Source organism: Macaca thibetana, chromosome 16 (assembly GCF_024542745.1).
Source record: "Macaca thibetana thibetana isolate TM-01 chromosome 16, ASM2454274v1, whole genome shotgun sequence".
In the NCBI taxonomy this organism is placed as follows: Eukaryota; Metazoa; Chordata; class Mammalia; order Primates; family Cercopithecidae; genus Macaca; species Macaca thibetana.
Window position 1 is genome coordinate 26,668,088 of NC_065593.1, and position 23,572 is coordinate 26,691,659.

General features: G+C 43.3%; 2 protein-coding genes across 9 annotated transcripts in view; one reads left to right on the forward strand and one right to left on the reverse strand.

Moving 5' to 3' along the window:
• COPRS (coordinator of PRMT5 and differentiation stimulator) overlaps positions 1-23,572 on the reverse strand; it is a 415,601-nt gene that overhangs the window by 241,270 nt on the left and 150,759 nt on the right. The gene's annotated exons all lie outside the window — the stretch shown is intronic.
• ATAD5 (ATPase family AAA domain containing 5) overlaps positions 182-23,572 on the forward strand; it is a 69,862-nt gene continuing 46,471 nt past the window's right edge. For 5 of the 8 annotated variants that reach the window (XM_050763773.1, XM_050763774.1, XM_050763778.1 and 2 more), the window contains exons 1-7: positions 191-652; positions 2,379-4,273; positions 5,477-5,585; positions 5,942-5,992; positions 10,389-10,553; positions 14,595-14,721; positions 15,196-15,277. In XM_050763773.1, coding sequence (XP_050619730.1) covers positions 587-652; positions 2,379-4,273; positions 5,477-5,585; positions 5,942-5,992; positions 10,389-10,553; positions 14,595-14,721; positions 15,196-15,277 — 2,495 coding nt within the window. In that variant the 5' untranslated portion in view covers positions 191-586. The other 3 variants (XM_050763776.1, XM_050763775.1, XM_050763781.1) reach the window with 3 other exon arrangements.

Consider the following 23,572-nt stretch of genomic DNA (forward strand, 5'->3'; position numbering starts at 1 on the left):
AAATCACGTCCTCAACGGTGAAACTGATAGTACAGAAGTTCAAATTTCCAAATTCCCGGGTTGGCTTTCAATTCCACCATGCGATGGTTCCGCCCCCCGCGAGTTCGCCAAGGGAGTTATTTTGGCCCTCTCGGCTCACCGTCCGCGCAGCCTCCAGAAACAGCCGTAAACTCCGCCCCTTGCGCTCAGGACGGCGCGAAAACCCAATTGACAAGAATTCCCTCCGAAGCTCTGTGGTCCGATCTGCGTTCCGCTTGCTTTCCCCGCCCAGGCCCGGTCCCGGTCCCGAGCGCTCAGCCTGGAGCGCCGGTTTCGAGGACACCCTGCATACACTGGCCGTGCCTCAGGGATCTCGCTGCCCGCGCTTTCTCATTGCCTCTTTCCGTGTTCGACTCGGCTGATCTGGGCCCAGCCTCCGCTCCGGCTCCCTGTCGGTGGGCGCGGGGGAATCCTAAACGGATTCCCAGAAACTTGCAGAATCCCAGAAACTTGCTCCTACTGGAGCGGGCCAGCCTCCATGGCCTCCAGGCAGACCGGGCTGGACCGCGTAAGGTCCTAGGAGACGGGATTCCGGGAAACGGGGAGTATGGTGGGGGTCCTGGCCATGGCGGCTGCAGCTGCTCCCCCTCCCGTGAAGGACTACGAGATTGAGGTGAGGTTGAGTCGAGGATCTGTTGAGTTCCTTCCTCTGTCTTTTGGGGGACTGGGAGGTGGGTCTGGGGGGAGGTGATCCTGACCTTCCCTCTGTAAGGGGAAAGGTGGGACATTGTGAGGACCCACAGCTGTGACACATTTTGTGCAGCGGTTGCCAGAGCGTGTCGTTTTTTCGAGTCGTGACAAGTCCTGATAAACATTTGGATTGTGAGATATTTGCGGGGCACAGTAAATTGGGGACTTAAGATAACACGGCCAGTTCCCAGATCCCGAAATGCTGGTGGAACGTGATGTTTTGTGCTTCTGGCATGTCACAGAGGATCCCAGGGTCAAGTTCTGGGTTCGTGATATGGAATCACTGAACTTTAGCTCTGAAAAAGATCTTCAAGTTCAACTAGTTCATACATCCACCAGTGCTTGGAATGCCACTTTTTTTGGTCTACTTCGTTGTTATGCTGATATTCCTTTGCTAAATCAAGGCAGTTAGTTACTCAGCTTGTCTTCTGGTACTTGATGTACACAGTTCTTGATTTTTATGTGGTCTGTTTTATCAATCTTTCCGTTACAGTTTCTGGTTTTGGTGCCCTAATGCTAAGAAACCCTATTTCATAATAACGATACTTACAATTTAGTATGGTAAGGGTAAAAACCTTATGCACATTATTTTGCTTAATAGCAACCCTATGGTCTATTATCTGTATTCTACAAATGAAAGAAGGTAAAAAGTAGCTAAAAGTAAGTTAAATTTTTTGAAAAAGTAAATGGAAAAGTTAAAAGTAATTTGCTTAACATTTTACACCAGTAAATGTCAGAGCCAGCATTTAACTTAGATTTGCCTGACTCCGGAGCCTATGTATGTTGCGTTTCATACAATTGCAGTTTTATTTATTATTTACTATTATTATTATTTTGAGACGGAGTCTCGCTCTGTCGCCCAGGCTGGAGTGCAGTGGCCAGATCTCAGCTCACTGCAAGCTCCGCCTCCCGAGTTTGCGCCATTCTCCTGCCTCAGCCTCCCGAGTAGCTGGGACTACAGGCGCCCGCCACCTCGTCCGGCTAGTTTTTTGTATTTTTTAGTAGAGACGGGGTTTCACCGTGTTAGCCAGGATGGTCTCGATCTCCTGACCTCGTGATCTGCCCGACTCGGCCTCCCAAAGTGCTGGGATTACAGGCTTGAGCCACCGCGCCCGGCCACAATTGCAGTTTTATAAATAATAATTCAATGGCGTTTTCTAATACACGTATGATTTCTTTTTCTTTTTTTTTTTTTTTTTTGAGACAAGGTCTTGCTCTGTCACCCAGTCTGGAGAGCAGTGGCAGGATCTCGGCTCATTGCAACCTCCGCCTGGCAAGTTCAGTGATTCTTCTGCCTCAGCCTCCCAAATAGCTGAGATTACATGCGTGCGCCACTACGCTCAGCTAATGTTTTGTATTTTTAGTAAAGATGAGGTTTCACCACGTTGGCCAGGCTGGTCTCAAATTCCTGACCTCAAGTGATTCACCTGCCTTGGCCTCCTGAAGTACTGGGATTACAGGTGTGAGCCACCATGCCTGGCCAAGGTTAACTTTAAAGCTTGTTTTCTTTCTAATGTATCACGTTTTTCACCTAAAGAAGGCTTCCTTTTTTTAATCCCATTACGTAAACCATTAGATCCGTGTTTAAAATTTATATTTTGTATTATCTTGCTTGAAATAAGTGCCTTTTTTTCCTTTTAAATTGCTAGCCATGCAAAAAGCGAAGGAAAGATGATGACAGATCTTCCTGCAAAACAATTACAAAATATTTATCACCACTAGGGAAGACTAGAGACAGGGTTTTTGCTCCACCAAAACCTAGTAATATTCTGGATTATTTTAGAAAGACCTCACCCACAAATGAGAAGACGCAATTAGGGAAAGAGTGCAAGATAAAGTCATCTGAATCAGTACCTGTTGACAGCAACAAAGACTGTATGACACCTTTGGAAATGTTCTCAAATGTAGAATTTAAGAAAAAAAGAAGGAGGGTTAATTTATCTCATCAACTAAATAGTATTAAAACTGAAAATGAAGCTCCAGTTGAAATTAGTAGCGATGATAGCAAAGAAGACTGTAGTTTAAATACTGCTTTTGTGGAAAGTAGTACTTCTGTTTTACTTTACAAGAAACAAGTAGAGGTACTTGCAGAAAACATTAAAGATACAAAAAGTCAACCAAATACTATGACCTCCCTGCAAAATTCTAAAAAAGTAAATCCTAAACAAGGGACCACAAAAAATGACTTCAAAAAGTTGAGAAAAAGGAAGTGCAGAGATGTAGTAGATCTATCTGAAAGCTTACCCTTGGCAGAGGAACTAAATTTGCTTAAAAAAGATGGTAAAGATAGTAAACAGATGGAGAATACTACAAGCTACTCTAGAGATAATGTAACTGAAGCAGCCCAGTTGAATGATAGTACAATAACTGTCTCATATGAGGAATTTTTAAGAAGTCACAAGGAAAATAAAGTGGAAGAGATACCAGACTCTACAATGTCAATTTGTGTTCCTTCTGAAACTGTTGAAGAAATAGTCAAAAGTGGTTATGTAAGTGAATCAGAAAACTCTGAAATTTCCCAGCAGGTACGCTTTAAGACAGTTACTGTTCTTGCACAGGTTCACCCTATTCCGCTCAAAAAGACAGGGAAAATACCCCGAATTTTCTTGAAACAAAAGCAATTTGAAATGGAAAATAGTTTATCTGATCCTGAGAATGAACAGACAGTTCAGAAAAGAAAATCTAATGTTGTTATACAGGAGGAAGAATTAGAATTGGCTGTTTTGGAAGCTGGAAGTTCTGAAGCTGTGAAACCAAAATGCACTCTAGAAGAAAGACAGCAATTTATGAAAGCATTTAGGCAGCCAGCATCAGATGCACTTAAAAATGGAGTTAAAAAGTCTTCTGATAAGCAGAAAGACCTTAATGAAAAATCTCTACATGAGGAAGGAAGAGATGATAATTCTAAAAAAATCATGGAAAATCCTGGTATCCAAATGGTTTCAAAAAATGGCAATTCACAGGCACACACTGATAAAGGAAGTTTTCCAAAGGAGAAAAATAAAAAGCTAAATAAGAAGAATAAGAAAACATTAGATACTGGGGCTATTCCAGGCAAAAACAGAGAGGGAAACACTCAAAAGAAAGAAACAACCTTTTTCTTAAAAGAGAAACAGTATCACAATAGAATGAGTTTACGACAAAGGAAAGCAGAATTTTTCAAAAGCAGCACTTTATTTAACAATGAAAGTCTTGTTTGTGAAGAAAGAGCAAATGATGACCTTCTAAAGGTTTCCTCTCTGTGTAACAATAATAAATCATCAAGAAAAACCAGCATACCGGTTAAAGGTATTAAGCTTACACATTCTGAAGCTGAATCTGAAGACAGGTTGCTAAATGTTTCCACGCCCAAGTCAACCAGAAGATCTGGAAGAATTAGCAGCACACCTACTGCAGAAACCATTAGAGGTATTGATTCTGAAGATGTACAAGATAGTAGTCCACTAAAGGCTTCCACTCCAAAAGCAGCCAACTTATCAGAAAAGCATAGTTTATATACAGCGGAATTAATAACAATACCCTTTGATTCAGAGAGCCCTATTAGGTAAGGTTTGTTTTTGTTCTAACGTTCTAGTATTCTGCATGTATTATTAGCTGGGGACAAAAATGCTTCAAGTATTGGAGGATATTTTTTTTTTTCTAGAACACAGCTGTTAATAAGAAGAATAACAGGATTTCTTTTTTTTTTTTTTTTCTTGCTGTGTCACCCAGGCTGGAGTGCAGTGGGACGATCTCGGCTCACTGCAACCTCCACCTCCCAGGTTCAATCAATTCTCCTGCCTCAGCCTCCCAAGTAGCTGGGACTACAGGCACCCGCCACCACACCCAGCTAATTTTTGTATTTTTAGTAGAGATGGGGTTTCACCATGTTGGCCAGGCTGGTCTTGAACCCCTGACTTCAATCCACCCTCCTGGCCTCCCAAAGTGCTGGGATTACAGTTGTGACCACCGCACCCAGCCTTGAAGAAAAAGAACAGAGCTTCAAAAATGCTTCTTTGTTTGCCACATTTAGTTAAAAATTTGTTTTAATTTTAATTTAATTTTATTTAATTTTGTTTTGTTTTATTTTATTTTGAGATGGAGTCTCATTCTGTTGTCCAGTCTGGAGTGTAGTGGCACGATCTTAGCTCACGACAACCTCCACCTTCTGGGTTCAAGTGATTCTCATGCCTCAGCCTCCTGAGTAGCTGGGATTACAGGTGCGTGCCACCATGCCCGGCTCATTTTTGTATTTTTAGTAGAGAAGGGGTTTTACCATGTTGGTCAGGCCAGTCTTGAACTCCTGACCTCAAGTGATCTGCCTGACTCAGCCTCCCAAAGTATTGGGCTTACAGGTGTGAGCCACCGCACCCGGCAAGTTTGACTTACTTTTGAATCAGTGGTTTGAAACTGATGGGAATTATTTTTTTTCTCCTGTTTCAGAACATTCCAGAAATTGGAGCCCTAGTTGGTTCTTAGCTACTAGCTATCTATCTATCTATCTATCTATCTATCTATCTATCTATCTATCTCTGTCTGTCTGTCTCTGTCTCTCTCTCTCTCTCTCTCTCTGTCTATCTGGAAACAAGGTCTCACTGTGTTGCCCAGGCTGGTCTCCAACTCCTGGGGTCAAGCAATCCTTCCATATTAGGGTCCTGAGTAGCTGGGATTACATGCAGATGCACAAGCTCTATTTTATCTATATTTAATTGAGATTCTTTATGTTATAATCATGAAAATGTTTCTGAATACCTTATTTTTATTTCAGAATGAAATTCACCAGAATTAGTACTCCCAAAAAATCTAAGAAAAAATCTAACAAAAGATCTGAGAAATCTGAAGCAACTGATGGAGATTTTATTTCTCATACTAAAAAGGTAATTAAAATAGTAGAGTCCTATAAGTGCCATTCTGTTTCCTTAAAAAACAAACAAAAAAACCGCACATTACTATTGGAAGTAATGAGCCATAATAAAATTCATGTATTTTATAAATTGGTTAACTACAACTCTATGATGTTTTTCACTATTATCCCATTCCTCTAGTTAATTAAGATATCTTATTGTGAGGTGAAAGCAATTGATAAAGGCAGAGTATAATCTATTTATAAAAAGCTTTCTTAGTAAGTTTACATCGTGATCATTTTCCCTAACACTGACGATCTTAGTTTGGGCTGCTGTAACAAATTACCATACACTGAGTGGCTTAACCAACAGAAATGTATTTCTCACAGTTACGGGGATTGAGAAATGCAGGATCAAGGCGTCAGCTGATGCAGTGTCTGGTGAGGCTGTCTTCTTATTTTCTCACATGGTAGAGAACAGGTAGAGAGAGGGCTTCACCCTCGTGACCGAATCACCTCCTAAAGGCCCTACCTCTTAATACCATTACATAGTGGGTTGATTCCAACATACGAATTTTCAGAGGATATATTCAGTCTGTAACACTGCCTGTAGGTCATGATTGAATTTTTCCTTTATTTCTGTAGATTAGAGACTCAAAAGCAGAGTTTCTCAACCTTGCTATTATTGACATTTTGGCTGGATAACTCTTTGCTGTGGAGGGCTGTCCTGTGCATTGTAGGATGTTTAGCAGCACTCTGGCCTCTATCCATAAGATACCAGTAGCACCCAACTAACTCCTGTATAATGACAACCAAAAATGTGTCCAGACATTGCTAAATATTCCCTGGAGGGGAAAATAATCATTTCCACTTGAAAAACTACAGCTCTAAAGGGAGAGGTAAGATATACAAGAGTGGTTTAGTTGTTTCTGCAAAATAAGCTCTTTGTCCCCACCGTGGCAGAATTGGAGTACGTATGGGTATGTGTATTTCTTTTCTTTTCTTTTTATGGGTATGTGTATTTCTTTTCTTTTTTTTTTTTTATTATTTAAGTTCTAGGGTACATGTGCATAACGTGCAGGTTTGTTACATATGTATACTTGTGCCATGTTGGTGTGCTGCACCCATCAACTCGTCATTTACATCAGGTAAAACTCAGAATGCAATCCCTCCCCACTCCCCCCTCCCCATAGGGGTATGTATATTTCAAAAAAAGCCACCAAGGTGACTCTGAATTAATCCTTGGGTGAAAACAACTGCTACATTGGTATCTCCTTTGCTTCTATTTAGTAGCTGTCATTTTTTGGCATCTTACCACATTCTAGGCAGTGTGCTTAGTACTCACATCATTTATCTCATAAAGTAAATATTATTTAACCCTTTTTTATAGATGAAGAAACTTGCTGTTAGTTCATAGGATGAGGAAACATGTGTTTTTATTTGTGATTCTGGGAAGTGTCTTTCCTAGAGTTACACAACTATAAGCAGTTAGAAGGACGGTCTTTAGTCCCAGCACTTTGGGAGGCCGAAGCAGGCGGATCACCAGGTCAGGAGATCGAGACCATCCTGGCTAACACGGTGAAACCCCATCTCTACTGAAAATAAAAAAATTAGCCGGGCGTATTGGTGGGCGCCTGTAGTCCCAGCTACCCGGGAGGCTGAGGCAGGAGAATGGCATGAACCCGGGAGGCGGAGCTTGCAGTGAGCCGAGATTGCGCTACTGCACTCCAGCCTGGGTGACAAAGCGAGATTCCGTCTCAAAAAAAAAAAAAAAGAAATATGGTCCTTAGTCTTTTGGAAAACATGCAAGATTCCAGCTGATTGTACCACAGCTAAAGGTTAAAAGTCTCTGTGGTGAACTTTGTCCCACATATTTTATTCTTAATTCTAGAGGACAGCTTCAACTTAATTTTTTTTAGAGATACTATGCCTTGGTTTGCCTCACGTACTACTTAAAATTGGGATTTAATGGTAAATTTTCCAGCAAGAGAAGTCTCAAATGTATCCAAATTGGGACCTTTATCCAAACTTACTTAGATCAATTATTTTATCTCATTCTCTGTCAATGAACCTCTTATCACAGGGCCCTTGTTGTTCTCTGAAGCCTTATCCAGGCTTGTGTACTAGCTCTAGGAGAAAATCTTAGTAATTTTCTGGGTGAGATTTTTCTTTTTTGTTTCTTTTTTCTTTTCATTTGTTATTTTTGTAGAGACAGGGTCTTGCTATTTGGCCCAGGCTGGTCTCAAACTCCTAGCCTCAAGCAATCCTCCAGCCTTGGCCTCCCACAGTGCTGGTATTACAGGCATGAGCCACTGTGCCTGGCCAGATTTTTCATGTTTCTCTGAGAATAAGAGTAAACTGGTTCTCCTAACAGCTCCATATTCATAACAGCTTATTGTTTATCCTTTCAGATAATAGTTTAATAGTTAGATTTTTTCTCTCCAGACATTTTTCTCTGCTTAAATAGATACATCATCTGTTCTTTTTTTTGGTTTTTGGGTTTTTTTTTTTGAGACAGAGTCTTACTCTGTTGCCTAGGCTGGAGTGCAGTGGCGTGATCTCGGCTCACTGCAAGCTCCGCCTCCTGGGTTCACGCCATTCTCTTGCCTCAGCCTCCCAAGTAGCTGGGACTACAGGCGCCGCCACCCCGCCCAGCTAATTTTTTGTATTTTTAGTAGAGATGAAGTTTCATCATGGTCTCGATCTCCTGACCTCGTAATCCACCCACCTCGGCGTCCCAAAGTGCTGGGATTACAGGTGTGAGCCACCACGCCTGGCCGATATATCGTCTTTTTTTAAAGGGATCACATAATGTAAACTGTTCTGCCTCTTTCTGTGTGTGTGTGCTCAATTCCAACATAAAAACTTGTTGAACTCAATATGGAAAGCACATTCTCTGGAAGATAATATTTAAATGCACATGGTCACATTGTATACCAATGGCAGTGCTAGGCCCAAAGGTCAGACTTTATTCTTACCTAATGCTCTTTTTCCGTATCATAATACCTTTTCAACCTTGTTCCAAAGGATTCAGCCTGAAATACTCTTTGTACTCTAAACTACTATGTTGTATTTTTTGTTTGTTATTTTTTGAGATAGTCTTACTCTGTTGCCCAAGCTGGAGTGCAGTGCCATAATCATGGCTCGCTGCAACCTCAATTCCCCAGGTGCAATCCAGTCTCTCACCTCAGACTCCCAAGTAGCTGGCACTACAGGCATCATGCCTGGCTAATTCTTAAATTTTTCATAGAGGCGGAGTCTTGCTATATTGCCCAGGCTTGTCCTGAACTCCTGGGCTTAAGTGATTTTCTCACCTGGGCCTCCCAAAGTGCTGGGATTACAGGCATGAGCCACTGCACCTGGCCTTATGCTGTATTTTTTATGTAATAGATCTTCTTGGTCTGTCTCTGTTTCTCTATAGGTATGTGTCGTGTATATACATAATGATAGACACAGTAATAAAGTATACTGTATAATTGCGCTATACGTGTTTGTACTCTTTCTTTTTTTTTTTTTTGAGATGAAGTGTTACTCTGTTCCCCAGACTAGAGTTCTGTGGTGCGATCTCTGTCCCAGGATCTCTGTCCCGGGTTCATGCCATTCTCTTGCCTCAGGCTCCCGAGTGGCTGGGACTACAGACGCCCCGCCACCATGCTCAGCTAATTTTTTGTATTTTTTAGTAGAGACAGGGTTTAACCATGTCAGCCAGGATGGTCTCCATCTCCTGACCTCGTGATCCGTCTGCCTTGGCCTCCCAAAGTGTTGGGATTATGGGCATGGGCCACCGAGCCCAGCCGTCTACTTTTTTTTTTTTTATGAGACGGAGGTTCCCTCTTGTTGCCCAGGCTGGAGTGCTGTGGTACGATTTCGGCTCACTGCAACCTCCACTTCCCAGGTTCAAGCGATTTTCCTGCCTCAGCCTCCCAAGTCATTGGGATTACAGAGGCCCACCACCAAGCCCAGCTAATTTTTGTTATTTTTAGTAGAGATGGGGGTTTCACCATGTTGGCCCAGGGTGGTCTCAAACTCCCGACCTCAGGTGATCCACCCACCTTGGCCTCCCAAAGTGCTGGGATTAGACGCATGAGCCATTGTGCCCGGCCTCTTTCTTCTTTATCACATATAAGAAGCTTGAGGCTGGGTGTGGAGGCTCACGCCTGTAATCCCAGCACTTTGGGAGGCTGAGGCAGGCAGATCACCTGAGGTCAGGAGTTTGAGACCAGCCTGGCCAACATGGCGAAACCCCATCTCTACTAAAAATGCAAAAATTAGCTGGGTGTGGTGGCGTGCACCTGTAGTCCCAGCTACTTGGGAGGCTAAGGCAGGAGAATCGCTTGAACCCGGGAAGCGGAGGTTGCGCTGAGCTGAGATCGTGCCAGTGCACTCTAGCCTTGGCGGCAGAGCTAGACTCCATTAAAACAAAACAAAACAAAACAAAAACCCAAAAAAAAGCCTTGAGGCCAAGGTCTGTGTATTATAATACTATTTTATTTATGGTCTGCAGCCTAGAACCATGCATATAATAGGCTGGGTAACTGTTCAGATTTGAAAGTACTTTGCCTGAATTTGGTGACTAAAATTAAAAAATAGATTGCCAAGTCTATACTGCAGACATCCTCTTGGGTGTTTTACTCACATGTAAATATATTTACCTGGATAATTTCAAGTAAGAAATAAAGGTAAACTAATAATAACTAGACACATTTCAATTTAAGGTCCCTGGTAAGATTTGAATAACCATTTGTTGATTATTTAATGTGATTTGAGATTGTATTTTTTTCTATTATTAAATATATTTTCCTGTGATGTAAATTAATATTTCAATTTTTTTGTCTAGGCAAGCAATGCTTCAAAAAACATATCGAAAGCAAAACAGTTGATTGAAAAAGCAAAAGCTTTACACATCAGTAGGTCAAAGGTGACTGAAGAAATAGTGATACCCTTAAGGCGCTCCTCTAGACATCAGACACTTCCTGAAAGGAAGAAATTGTCAGAAACGGAAGTAAGTATTATAAATATCTGTTGGTATAAATTCTCTCCTATTTTGCTGTTTGGAATGGGAGAAGGAAACCGTTATAAAGTTATAAAGTAGGTTTGTGTGATAGCTTGAAGTGGTAGAGACACTATCATTTTCAGTTTTACTTTAAAAGCCTTCTGCATTTTTTGTCTGCAGAATACAGTTTGAATCCTTCTTAAGTCACTCAAGATCTTTCATAGGCTGAACTACCTCTTTGCTTTGTTTTTTTTTTGAGATGGAGTTTCGCTCTTGTTGCCCAGGCGAGAGTGCAATGGCTGGATCTCAGCTCACTGCCAAGTTCTGCCTCCTGGGTTCAAGCGATTCTCCTGCCTCAGCCTCCCGAGTAGCTGAGATTACAGGTGTGTACCACCACGCCCACACGCCCAGCCAGTTTTGTATTTTTGGTAGAGACATGGTTTTACGATGATTGGCCAAGCTGGTTTCAAACTCCTGACCTCAGTTGATCCACCTGCCTTGGCCTACCAGAGTGCCAGCCCTCTTCCCTTTCTTCAAAACAACTCTTTGCTCTAGTCACACAGAATTGTTCATTTCTCCCTCAATGGTGCAGTTTTCACAGTATTCGTTTTATTGTTATCAGCTTGAAATATACATTCCAGGTACTGTCTTCTATGTGAGGAATTCCTACTTAAACTTTGAGATCCTGCTAATTGCCAGTACCTCCTCTTTTTAAAAAAATAGCTTAATTGAGCTATAATTCATATACATGCATTTCACCATTTAAAGTGTACAATTCAGTGACTTTTGTATAGTGACAGAGTTGGGCATCCATTACCATAGTCAATTTTAGAACATTTTCGAATTTCCCCAAAAAGAGATTCTTTTCTTCTTGTCACCCCCCAATCCCCTCATTCCACCAGCCACAACTAACTACAAATCTGCTTCTGTCTCTGTAGATTTGCCTGTTCTGGACATTTCATATAAATGATACCATATAGCACGTGGTTTTTTGTGTCTGGCTTCTATTACTTAGGATGTGTTTTCAAGATTTATGTTGTAGCCTCAGTATCTCTTTTCTTTCTGTTGCCAAATATCCCATTCATCACCTGATGGACATTTGGGTTGTTTTCCCTTTTTGGCTATTCTGAACATTTTACCACCTTCTCTTCAAAGCTGTGCTTGTATTCGAGAGTCTTCTGGTTGAATATATAAAAAGAAAAAAAAGGCCGGGCGCGGTGGCTCAAGCCTGTAATCCCAGCACTTCGGGAGGCCGAGACGGGTGGATCACGAGGTCAGGAGATCGAGACCATCCTGGCTAACCCGGTGAAACCCCGTCTCTACTAAAAATACAAAAAAGTAGCCGGGCGAAGTGGCGGGCGCCTGTAGTCCCAGCTACTCGGGAGGCTGAGGCGGGAGAATGGCATGAACCTGGGAGGCGGAGCTTGCAGTGAGCTGAGATCTGGCCACTGCACTCCAGCCTGGGCGACAGAGCGAGACTCCGTCTCAAAAAAAAAAAAATAAATGAAAAAATAAAATAAAATAAAATAAAATAATGGGCCGGGCACAGTGGCTCACGCCTGCAATCCCAGCACTTGAGTGGCCGAGGCGGGAGGATTACGAGGTCAGGAGTTTGAGACCAGCCTGACGAACATGGTGAAACCCCCGTCTCTACTAAAAATACAAACGTTAGCCGGGCGTGATGGCGTGAGCCTGTAATCCCAGCTACTCAGGAGGCTGAGTCAGGAGAATCACTTGAACCCGGGAGGCAGAGGTTGCAGTGAGCCTAGATTGTGCCACTGCACTCCAGCATAGGCAACAGAGCAAGACTCTCAAAGAAAAATTAAAAATTGGCTGGACATGGTGGCTCACGCCTGTAATCCCAGCCTTTTGGGAGGCTGAGGCGGGTGGATCACAAGGTCAGGAGTTCAAGACCAGCCTGGCCAATATACTGAAATCCCATCTCTACTAAAAATACAAAAATTAGCTGGGTGTGTTGGCAGGCACTTGTACGCCTGTAGTCCCAGCTACTCTGGAGGCTGAGGCAGGAGAACCACTTGAACCTGGGAAGCGGAGGTTGCAGTGAGTGGAGACCACACCATTGCATTCTAGCCTGGGTGACAGAGTGAGACTCTGTCTCAAAATAATAAATAAATAAAAATAAATAAAATAAAATAATGAAAATAATGAATGTGCTTGCTGATGCCTTCAAGACAAATAGTTTCTTTCCTGATCTGTACTTTTGTATTTTTTTGTATGTTGATGGTGCACTCACCATGCTGTATTATAACTAGTTAAACTATCTGCCCATGGACTAGCTCTCCCTCTCTTCCCTGCATTCAGATGTAACATTTCATGCCAATTCTTGAGTTTTGTCTGTGTATTCCTAATTTCTTCTATGTTGCCTCACACATGGTAAGTGCCCGGTAAATCTATGCTGATGACAGGAAAATAATAGACTTCATTCTAATGTATTTCTAGGATGTACAGTTCCAACAGGGCTATAACCAGACTTTTTATAGCTTGGTCATATTAACTGTTTTATTTGGAATACAGTCTATTAGTTGCTTTTTAAAAAATTTCTGCATATGAATACCAGGTCATATGTTAGTTGCCTTTTTTTTTTTTTTTTTTTTTAAGGTGGAGTTTTGCTCTTGTTGCTCAGGCTAGAGTTAATGGCGCGATCTGGGCTCACTGCAACCTCTGCCTCCTGGGTTCAAGTGATTCTCCTGCCTCAGCCTCCCGAGTAGCTGGGATTACAGGCATGTGCTGTCATGCCCGGCTAATTTTCTATTTTTAGTAGAGACGAAGTTTCTCCATGTTTCTCAGGCTGGTCTTGAACTCCCGACCTCAGATGATCTGCCCGCCTCAGCCTCCCAAAGTGCTGGAATTGCAGGCATGTGCCACCATGCCCAACCTTAGTTGCTTTTTCAAAAAAGAAAGCCTTGTTGGGCCTGGCGGCTCACACCTGTAATCCCAGCACTTTGGGAGGCCAAGGTGGGAGGATTGCCAGAGTCCAGGAGTTCGAGATCAGCCTGGTCAACATAGGGAGACCCTGGCTTTACAAAATATACAAAAATTAGCCAGGCTAGTGGTGTGCGCCTGTAGTCCTGGCTTCTTGGGTGGATGAGGTGGGAGAATGGCTTGAGGTCGGGAGGTTGAGGCTGCAGTGAGCCATGATCATGTTATTGCACTCTACCCTGGGTGGCAGAGTGAGACCCTGTCTCAATTAAAAAAAAAACATGAGTCACACCTGTAATCCCAGCGCTTTGGGAGGCTGAGGCTGGCAGATCATGAGATGAGGAGATAGAGACCATCTTGGCTAACACGGTGAAACCCCATCTCTACTAAAAATACAAAAAATTAGCGAGGCGTGGTGGTGAGTGCCTGTCATCCCAGCTGCTCGGGAGGCTGAGGCAGGAGAATGGCGTGAACCCGGGAGGCAGAGCTTGCAGTGAGCTGAGATCTGGCCACTGCACTCCAGCCTGGGCAGCAGAGCGAGACTCTATCTCAAAAAGAAAACAAAAAACAAACATGAGGCCAGGCGCAGTGGCTCACTCCTGTAATCCTAGCACTTTGGGAGGCCAAGGTGGACGGATCACCTGAGGTGAGGAGTTTGAGTCCAGCCTGGCCAACATGGCGAAACCCCATCTCTACTAAAAATACAAAAATTAGCCGGGTGTGGTGGCGTGCACCTCTCATGCCAGCTACTCAGGAGGCTGAGGCAGGAGAATCTCTTGAACCTGGGAGGCAGAGGTTGCAGTGAGCCAAGATTGTGCCACTGCACTCCAGCCTGGGCAACAGAGACTCCAACTCAAAAGAAAAAGAATAAAAATAAAAAAGAAAGCCTATGGTCATAATAAACGCACCCTGATATCATATAAGCTTGTATGATGTAAGCATGGACTCCTGCTATTCTATCATGTGTTTTCTGTTTCAATCAGATAATATCTGATGGGAGGTGTATGGAGCTGCTAATTATATTTTGTATGATTTCTATCACTGTGATTCTTTTGAAATTTCAATGATATTAAATGATTTAATTACATTTTTTCTCCTATTTTGTCTTAGGATTCTGTTATAATAATAGATTCAAGTCCTACTGCTTTAAAGCATCCAGAGAAACATCAGAAGAAACTTCAGTGTTTGAATGATGTGCTAGGAAAGAAACTCAACACATCCACTAAAAATGTACCTGGTAATCAGATTTAATAACATTTATGATGTTTATGATGTATATTAGAACGTTTTGGGGTTTTTGTTTTGTTTTTGTGTTTTGGGATATTATTCTGAATGTGCTGATGATTGAAATTTAGTATCTTACATAAAATTTTACCTGTATTATATTTCTATTTAGTAAGTAAAGTTATGATATAGTGAAGAGTTTTTCTTTTTTCTTTTTTTTTTGGTGACAGAGTCTTGCTCTACTAAAAGGCAAAAAATTAGCCGGGTGTGGTGGTGTGTACTTGTAGTTCCAGCTACTCAGGAGGCTGAGGCACGAGAATTGCTTGAGCCCTGGAGGCGGAGGTTGCAGAGAGCCAAGATCGTGGCACTGCACTCCAGCTTGGGTTACAGAGTGAGACTCCTTCTCAAAAAAAAAAAAAAAGAAAGAAAGTAGCTAAAGATGGAGATGGTAAACATTGATACTAACCTAAGTATTTGTTTTTCTAAGGAAAAATGAAAGTCGCTCCTTTATTTCTTGCCAGAAAAGCACAAAAAGCAGCTGATCCTGTCCCTGGTTTTGATGAAAACAGGTCAGTCCAATACAGATTTTTAAATGCCAAAATATTTTATGGAATGTATTTGTATTGATTCGTTTACTTTGATGAGAAAGCATGTGAATTATCATTTGAGGCTCTAGTAAGTCCAGTTTCAAAGTTGAAAATATTGACAATGCTGCCACTGCTATTTGAATGTCTTGTTTTTTTGCAAATACTTTGGCCATCGCTAGGCAAAACAGAATAATAAGCAAACCAAAAATACAAAAAGTTGATAATAAATTTTATTCAGTAAATATTTAAATACCTACTAGTATGTACCAGGCACTGTTTTTGGTATCAGAGATATTATGGGGGTAAGACAGGACATATTCCCTGTCCTCATGTGACTTAAGTGGAGATGGAAGATAGTCTATGATTAAACATTCATTGGGCCAACAAATGAAAAATTGCAGTTGTGCTAAGGAGAGGTATAATTCGTATTGAGGAGGTTTGGTCTGGTTAAAGAAGGCTTCACTGAGGAAATGACGTCTGAACTGAAATCTGAAGGATGAGCAGGAGTTCATCAGGAGGAGGAACTGTGTTTCAGCCAGAGAGAATTGTCCGTGTAAAGCCCCTGTAGCTGGAAGGCGCTTGCTAAATAACCAAAAACTGATAGAATGCTAGTGTGACTGGAGCACAGAGAGCAAGGGTGAGAGGTGGGTGCTAGCCAACATAGGACCTTGGAGACCTTGCTAAGGGATTTTATCATTATGTTAAGAGCAAATAAGAAGCAGCCAAAGGGTTTTAAACTTAAATATGGACATAAACAGATTTGGATTTTGGAAGTTTAATCGGCCTGCTGGATAAAGAATAGAATGGAAGAGGGGTTAGAGTGCATGTAGGAGTCCAGGTATTGTGAGATGATGGAGATAAGGACTAGGTTGTTGGGGATGACATGCAAAAAGATTTTCGGAGATGAATTAAAAATCTCTTGATGATTAATGAGATTTGTGGGGGTGAGGGTATGGGAGAGGAAGGTATATAGGATGACATGTAAGTTCTAGTTTATGTGCCTGGGTGGCATGATGGAAGATCAGGTCTAGGAGCAATGTGAGTTCAGATTATCTTTGTTTTCTGTTTCAGTTTTACTGAGGTATAATTATATGTTGTTAAGAACATGCATCTTTTTTTTTTTTTTTTTTTTTTTTTTTTTGGAGACGGAGTCTTGCTCTGTTGCCCAGGCTGGAGTGCAGTGGCGCGATCTCCGCTCACTGCAAGCTCTGCCGCCTCCCAGGTTCACACCATTCTCCTGCCTCAGCCTCCCTAGAAGCTGGGACTACAGGCGCCCGCCACCACGCCCGGCTAATTTTTTTGTATTTTTAGTAGAGATGGAGCTTCACCGTGTTCGCCAGGATGGTCTCAATCTCCTGACCCCGTGATCTGCCTGCCTCGGCCTCCCAAAGTGCTGGGATTACAGGCATGAGCCACCACGCCCAGCACACGCATCTTAAGTATGCAGTTTTGACAAGTCCATCTCATCAAGAAATAACAATCTTCCTTTTAACTCAGAAAGATTTTGTGTCCTTTTTCCTATTATCTCCACCACCACCATCACCACAAGATTACCAAAATTTTCTGATTTCTATTTTCATCAATTAGTTTGATTTCTATTACCATAGATTAATTTTGTCTATTCTAGAACATCAGATAAACTTCATGTGTATATTCTTTTGTGTCTGGCTGCTTTTGCATAGTATACACACCCACAAACACGTGCACACATACATGTTTTTAAATCAACTTCATTCAGATATATTGTCCATATAATAATATGTGCCCATTTTAAGTAAACAGTTTGAGTTTTTTGTTTTGTTTTGTTTGTTTTTTTGAGACGGAGTCTCACTCTGTTGCCGGGCTGGAGTGCAGTGTCGCGATCTCGGCTCACTGCAGCCTCTGCCTCCTGGGTTCAAGCAATTCTCCTGCCTTAGCCTCCCGAGTAGCTGGGACTATAGGCGCACACCACCACGCCAAGCTAATTTTTGTATTTTTAGTAGAGATGGGGTTTCACCATGTTGGCCAGGATGGTCTTGATCTCTTGACCTTGTGATCTGCCTGCCTCGGCCTCCCAAAGTGCTGGAATTACAGGCGTGAGCCACTGCGCCCGGCCAATAGTTCGAGTTTTATTTTCTATTTTTTTTTTTTTTTAGACGGAGTTTTGCTCTTATCACCCAGGCTAGAGTGCAATGGTATAATCTCGGCTCACCCCAACCTCCACCTCCCAAGTTCAAGTGATTCTTCTGCCTCAGCCTCCTGAGTAACTGGGATTACAGGCATGCGCCACCATTCCTGGCTAATTTTGTATTTTTAGTAGAGATGGTGTTTCTCCATGTTGGTCAGGCTGGTCTTGAACTCTCGACCTCGGGTGATCCGCCTGCCTCGGCCTCCCAAAGTGCTGGAATTACAGGCATGAGCCACTGTGCCCAGCCCACAGTTTGAGTTTTAACAAATGTGCATATCTGTAATTACTACCGCAATACAAATATAGAACATTTTCATCACTCTCAAAAAAATCTTCTTGTGCCTCATGGCAGTTAATTTCTGCCCAATCCCATGTAATCTCTTATCTGCTTTCTGTTGATATAGACTAGTTTGCCTTCTCTAGACTCTCGTATAAATGAAATCCTGCAGTAGGTATACTTTTGTCTCTACCTTCTTTCCGGCAAGGTGGCATATCGGTTGTCTGTTCTTTTTTATTGTTCGATAGTACTCATTATATGAATATGCTACCATATATATATAATATATATATAGAGAGAGAGACAAAGAGAGAGAGAGAGAGAGACAGAGATGGAGTCTTGCACTGTTGCCCAGGCTGGAGTGCAGTGGTGCGATCTTCACTCACTGTAACCTCTGCTTCCTGGGTTCAAGTGATTCTCCTGCCTCAGCCTCCCAAGTAGCTGGGATTACAGGCATCTGCCACCACGCCCAGCTAATTTTTTGTATTTTTAGTAGAAACAGGGTTTCACTATGTTGGCCCGGCTGGTCTTGAACTCCTGACCTCGTGATCCGCCTGCCTCGGCCTCCCAAAGTGCTGAGATTACAAGTGTGAGCCACTGTACCCGGCCTACTGCAATATTTTTAATTTATTCTTTATTAATGGGCATTTGGGTTATTTCCAGTATTTGACTATTATTAAATAGACTGCTATGAACATTCTTATCCACATGTATGGACAAGTGTTCTCATTTCTCTTGGGTCAATACCTACAAGTGGAATTGCTCTGTCATTAGGGAGGTCCATATTTAACATTATGAGAGCCTGGCAAACTGTTGTCCCAACTGGTTGTTCGGTTTTACAGTCCCACCAGCAATGTATAAGCGTTCTAGTAGCTGCCCATCTTTGCCAACACTGGGCATTATCTGACTTTTTTTTTTTTTTTGAGACGGAGTCTCACGCTGTTGCCCAGGCTGGAGTGCAGTGGCGCGATCTCGGCTCACTGCAAGCTCCGCCTCCTGGGTTCACGCCATTCTCCTGCCTCAGCCTCCTGAGTAGCTAGGACTACAGGCGCCCGCCACCGCGCCCGGCTAATTTTTTGTATTTTTAGTAGAGACGGGGTTTCACTGTGGTCTCGATCTCCTGACCTTGTGATCCGCCCGCCTCGGCCTCCCAAAGTGCTGGGATTACAGGCTTGAGCCACCGCGCCCGGCCTTTTTTTTTTTTTTTGAGACAGAGTCTCACTCTCATCCCCAGACTGGAGTGTAGTGGTGCAATTACAGCTTACTGCAGCCGTGACCTCTCAGGGTCAGGTGATCCTTCCTCCCACCTCAGCCTCCCAAGTAGCTGGGACTACAGGCATGTGCCACCATGCCCAGCTAATCTTTTTGTTTGTTTGTTTTTTTGAGACAGAGTCTCGCTTTGTCGCCCAAGCTGGAGTGCAGTGGCGCGATCTCGGCTCACTGCAAGCTCTGCCTCCCGGGTTCATGCCATTCTCCTGCCTCAGCCTCCTGGGTAGCTGGGACTATAGGCGCCCACCACCACACCTCGCTAATTTTTTTGTACTTTTTTTAGTAGAGATGGGATTTCACTCTGTTAGCCAGGATGGTCTCGATCTCCTGACCTCATGATCTGCCCATCTCGGCCTCCCAAAGTGCTGGGATTACAGGCGTGAGCCACTGCGCCTGGCAACCCAGCTAATTTTTTGTATTTTTTTTTCTTTGGTTGAGACAGGATTTTGCCATGTTGCCCAGGCTGGTCTCAAACTCTTGGATTCAGGTGATCCACCCACCTTGGCCTCCCAAAGTATTGGGATTACAGGCATAAGCCACAATGCACAGTCAATTCTATCAATTCAAAGTGTATATTTCGGTGAGCTTTGTCAGTTGTTCACACAGTGAAACCACCATAATCAAGATACCAAGTTATTTCCGTTACTTGCCTCAGACTTGTCATGCTCTTTTTGTAGTCCATTCTCTAAGTGGACCCAACCCAGGCAAACGCCAGTCTCTTTTCTTTATACTAATCTATATTTTCTAGAATTTTATATTAGTGAAATCATATAGCATATGCTCTTTTGTGTCTGGCTTCTTGTAGTTGGCATGATGATTTTGAGATTTATTCACATTATCAAATATATCATTAGTTTTCCTTTTCTTTTCTTTCTTTTTTTTTTTTTTTTTTTTTTTTTTTTGATACCAAGTCTCACTCTGTCGCCCAGGCTGGAGTACAGTGGCATGATCTTTGCTCACTGCAATCTCCGCCTTCCGGGTTCAAGTGATTCTTGTGCATCAGCCTCCTGACTAGCTGGGATTACAGGTGCCTGCCACCATGCTTGGCTAACTTTTGTATTTTTAGTGGAGACGGGGTTTCACCATGTTGACCAGACTGGTCTCGAATTCCTGACCTCCAGTGATCTGCCTGCCTCGGCCTCCCAAAGTGCTGGGATTACAGGTGTGAACCGCCGTGCCTGGCTATATTTTTGCTCAGTAGTATTCATTGTATGGATATACCATAAAGAACCTAGAATAGATAAGATAATCTTGAAAAAGAAGAAAAATTTGAAGGCCTTTACACTACCTGATTTCAAGACATTGAACAAACCTACAGTAATAGAAGTGTGTTGTATTGGTATAAAAACAGAAAAATACCAGCCTGAGCAGCATTGTGGGACTCCATCTCTATAAAAAAAAATAAAAAACTAGCCAGGCATGGTGGTGTATGCCTATAGGCGCAGCTACTTGGGAGACTGAGACAGGAGGTGCACATGAGCCTGGGAGGTCATGGCTGCAGTGAGCTGTTATCATGCCACTGTACTCCAGCTTGGGTAACAGAGCTAGACCCGGTCGTTAAAAAAAAATTTTTTTTTTGCTCTTCAAAATTTGAAAATATATAATAAATTTTTGTTTTATTAGCCCTGTAGAACACTTGAAGTTATTCTTCCTATCTAGCTATACTTTTATATCTGTTAACCAACCTCTGGCTACGTCTCCCTCTCCCCTCCCCTCTGCTACCTCTATTAACCACTATTCTACTTTCTACTTCTATAAGATTTCTTTTTCTTTTCTTTCTTTCTTTTTTTTTTTTTTTTTTTTTTTGAGACAGCGACTTGCTCTGTTGCCCAGGCTGGAGTGCAGTGGTGCGCTCACAGTTCACTGCAGCCTCGACCTCCTGGGTTCAAGTGATCCTTCCATCTCAGCCTCCCAAATAGCTGGAACCACAGATGTGCACCACCGTGTCCAGCTAATTGTTTTTTTGGTAGACACAAGTTGTTGCTGTGTTACCCAGGCTAAGGTTAACTTTTTTAGCTTCCACATAGGAGTGAGAATATGGGGTATTTATCTTTCTGTGTTCAGCTTATTTCACTTATCATAACATCCTCCATGCTCTAAGACATCTCTTACTAGAGGTCCTGGATAGTTCAATTAGGAAAGAAGAATATATTAAAGGACATAAAGGTTTGGAAAGGGAGAAGTAAAACTATCCTTATTTGCAAATGATGTATTAAAAAATCATTATTTAAAAAATATATTTTAAAAAATATATATTAAAAAATTCTGGGCCGGGCGTGGTGGCTCATGCCTATAATCCCAGCACTTTGGGAGGCCGAGGTGGGTGGATCACAAGGTCAGGAGATTGAGACTATCCCGGCTAACACAGTGAAACCCCATCTCTACTAAAAATACAAAAAATTATCTGGGCGCGGTGGTGGGCGCCTGTAGTCCCGGCTACTTGGGAGGCTGAGGCAGGAGAATGGCGTGGACCCGGGAGGCGGAGCTTGCAGTGAGCCGAGATCACACCACTGCACTGCAGCCTGGGCGACAGAGCGAGACTCTGTCTCAAAAAAAAAAAAAAAAAAAAAAAAAAAATTCCTAAGCGTAGGCCAGGCAGAGTGGCTCACGCCTATAATCCCAATACTCTGGGAGGCGGAAGTAGGCAGATTGCTTGAGACCAGGAGGTCAAGGGTCAAGACAGGAGGACTGCTTTGGAGTGCAATGGCACCATCTTGGCTCACTGCAACCTCTACCTCCCAGGTTCAAGCGATTTTTGTGCCTTAGCCTCCCGAGTAGCTGGGATTACAGGTATCCTCCACCATACCTGGCTAATTTTTGTGTTTTTTTTTTTTTTTTTTTTTTTTTGAGACGGAGTCTCGCTCTGTCGCCCAGGCTGGAGTGCAGTGGCCAGATCTCAGCTCACTGCAAGCTCCGCCTCCCGGGTTCCCGCCATTCTCCTGCCTCAGCCTCCCGAGTAGCTGGGACCACAGGCGCCGCCACCTCGCCCGGCTAATTTTTTGTGTTTTTTTAGTAGAGACGGGGTTTCGCCGTGTTAGCCAGGATGGTCTCGATCTCCTGACCTTGTGATCCGCCCGTCTCGGCCTCCCAAAGTGCTGGGATTACAGGCTTGAGCCACCGCGCCCGGCCTAATTTTTGTATTTTTAGTAGAGACAGGGTTTTGCCATGTTGGCCAGGCTGTCTCAAACTCCTGGTCTCAAGTTATCTGCTCAACTCAGCCTCCTAAAGTGCTGGGATTACAGGCGTGAGCCACCTTGCCTGGCCTCTTTTGCTTTTTTAAAAATAGAGACTAGATCTTACTATTTTGCCCAGGCTGGTCTTGAACTCCTGGCTGGGGTTACAAATGTGAGCCACTGTACCTGGCCAAATGCCAAAATCTTGTTTCTCATCAAACCTTCAATTATGGGCCTTTTTTTTTTTTTTTTTTGAGACAGAGTCTTGCTCTGTCGCCCAGGCTGGGGTGCAGTGGCCGGATCTCAGCTCACTGCAAGCTCCGCCTCCCGGGTTTAGACCATTCTCCTGCCTCAGCCTCCCGAGTAGCTGGGACTACAGGCGCCCGCCACCTTGCCCGGCTAGTTTTTTGTATTTTTTAGTAGAGACGGGGTTTCACCGTGTTAGCCAGGATGGTCTCGATCTCCTGACCTCGTGATCCGCCCGTCTCGGCCTCCCAAAGTGCTGGGATTACAGGCTTGAGCCACCGTGCCCGGCCAATTATGGGCCTTAATGTTGACGAATTCCAATGGAATTAACCACATGATGATGGTTTCCAAATGGTGATTCTCCACTGCAGTCATTCTTTCTTTATTTGTTAATTGGCCGCTATAAGGAAGAGCTTTTTTATCTCCTCAGTTTATTTTTTAGTTTTTTTTTTTTTTTGAGACGGAGTCTCGCTTTGTCGCCCAGGCTGGAGTGCAGTGGCGAGATCTCGGCTCACTGCAAGCTCCGCCTCCCGGGTTCACGCCATTCTCCTGCCTCAGCCTCCCGAGTAGCTGGGACTACAGGCGCCCACAACCGCGCCCGGCTAATTTTTTGTATTTTTAGTAGAGACGGGGTTTCACCGTGGTCTCGATCTCCTGACCTTGTGATCCGCCCGCCTCGGCCTCCCAAAGCGCTGGGATTACAGGCGTGAGCCACCGCGCCCGGCCTTTAAGATTTTTTTTTTTTTTTTTTTTTTTTTTTGAGACGGAGTCTCGCTCTGTCACCCAGGCTGGAGTGCGGTGGCCGGATCTCTGCTCACTGCAAGCTCCGCCTCCCGGGTTTACGCCATTCTCCTGGCTCAGCCTCCCGAGTAGCTAGGACTACAGGCGCTCGCCACCTCGCCCGGCTAGTTTTTTGTACTTTTTTTTAGTAGAGACGGGGTTTCACCGTGTTAGCCAGGATGGTCTCGATCTCCTGACCTCGTGATCCGCCCGTCTCGGCCTCCCGAAGTGCTGGGATTACAGGCTTGAGCCACCGCGCCCGGCCCTCCTCAGTTTATTTACTTACCTCTTCATTTTTATTTTATTTAGTGGATTATAACCCATTCATATTACTTATTTTGATGCTCAAATTGTTTTTAATTTGG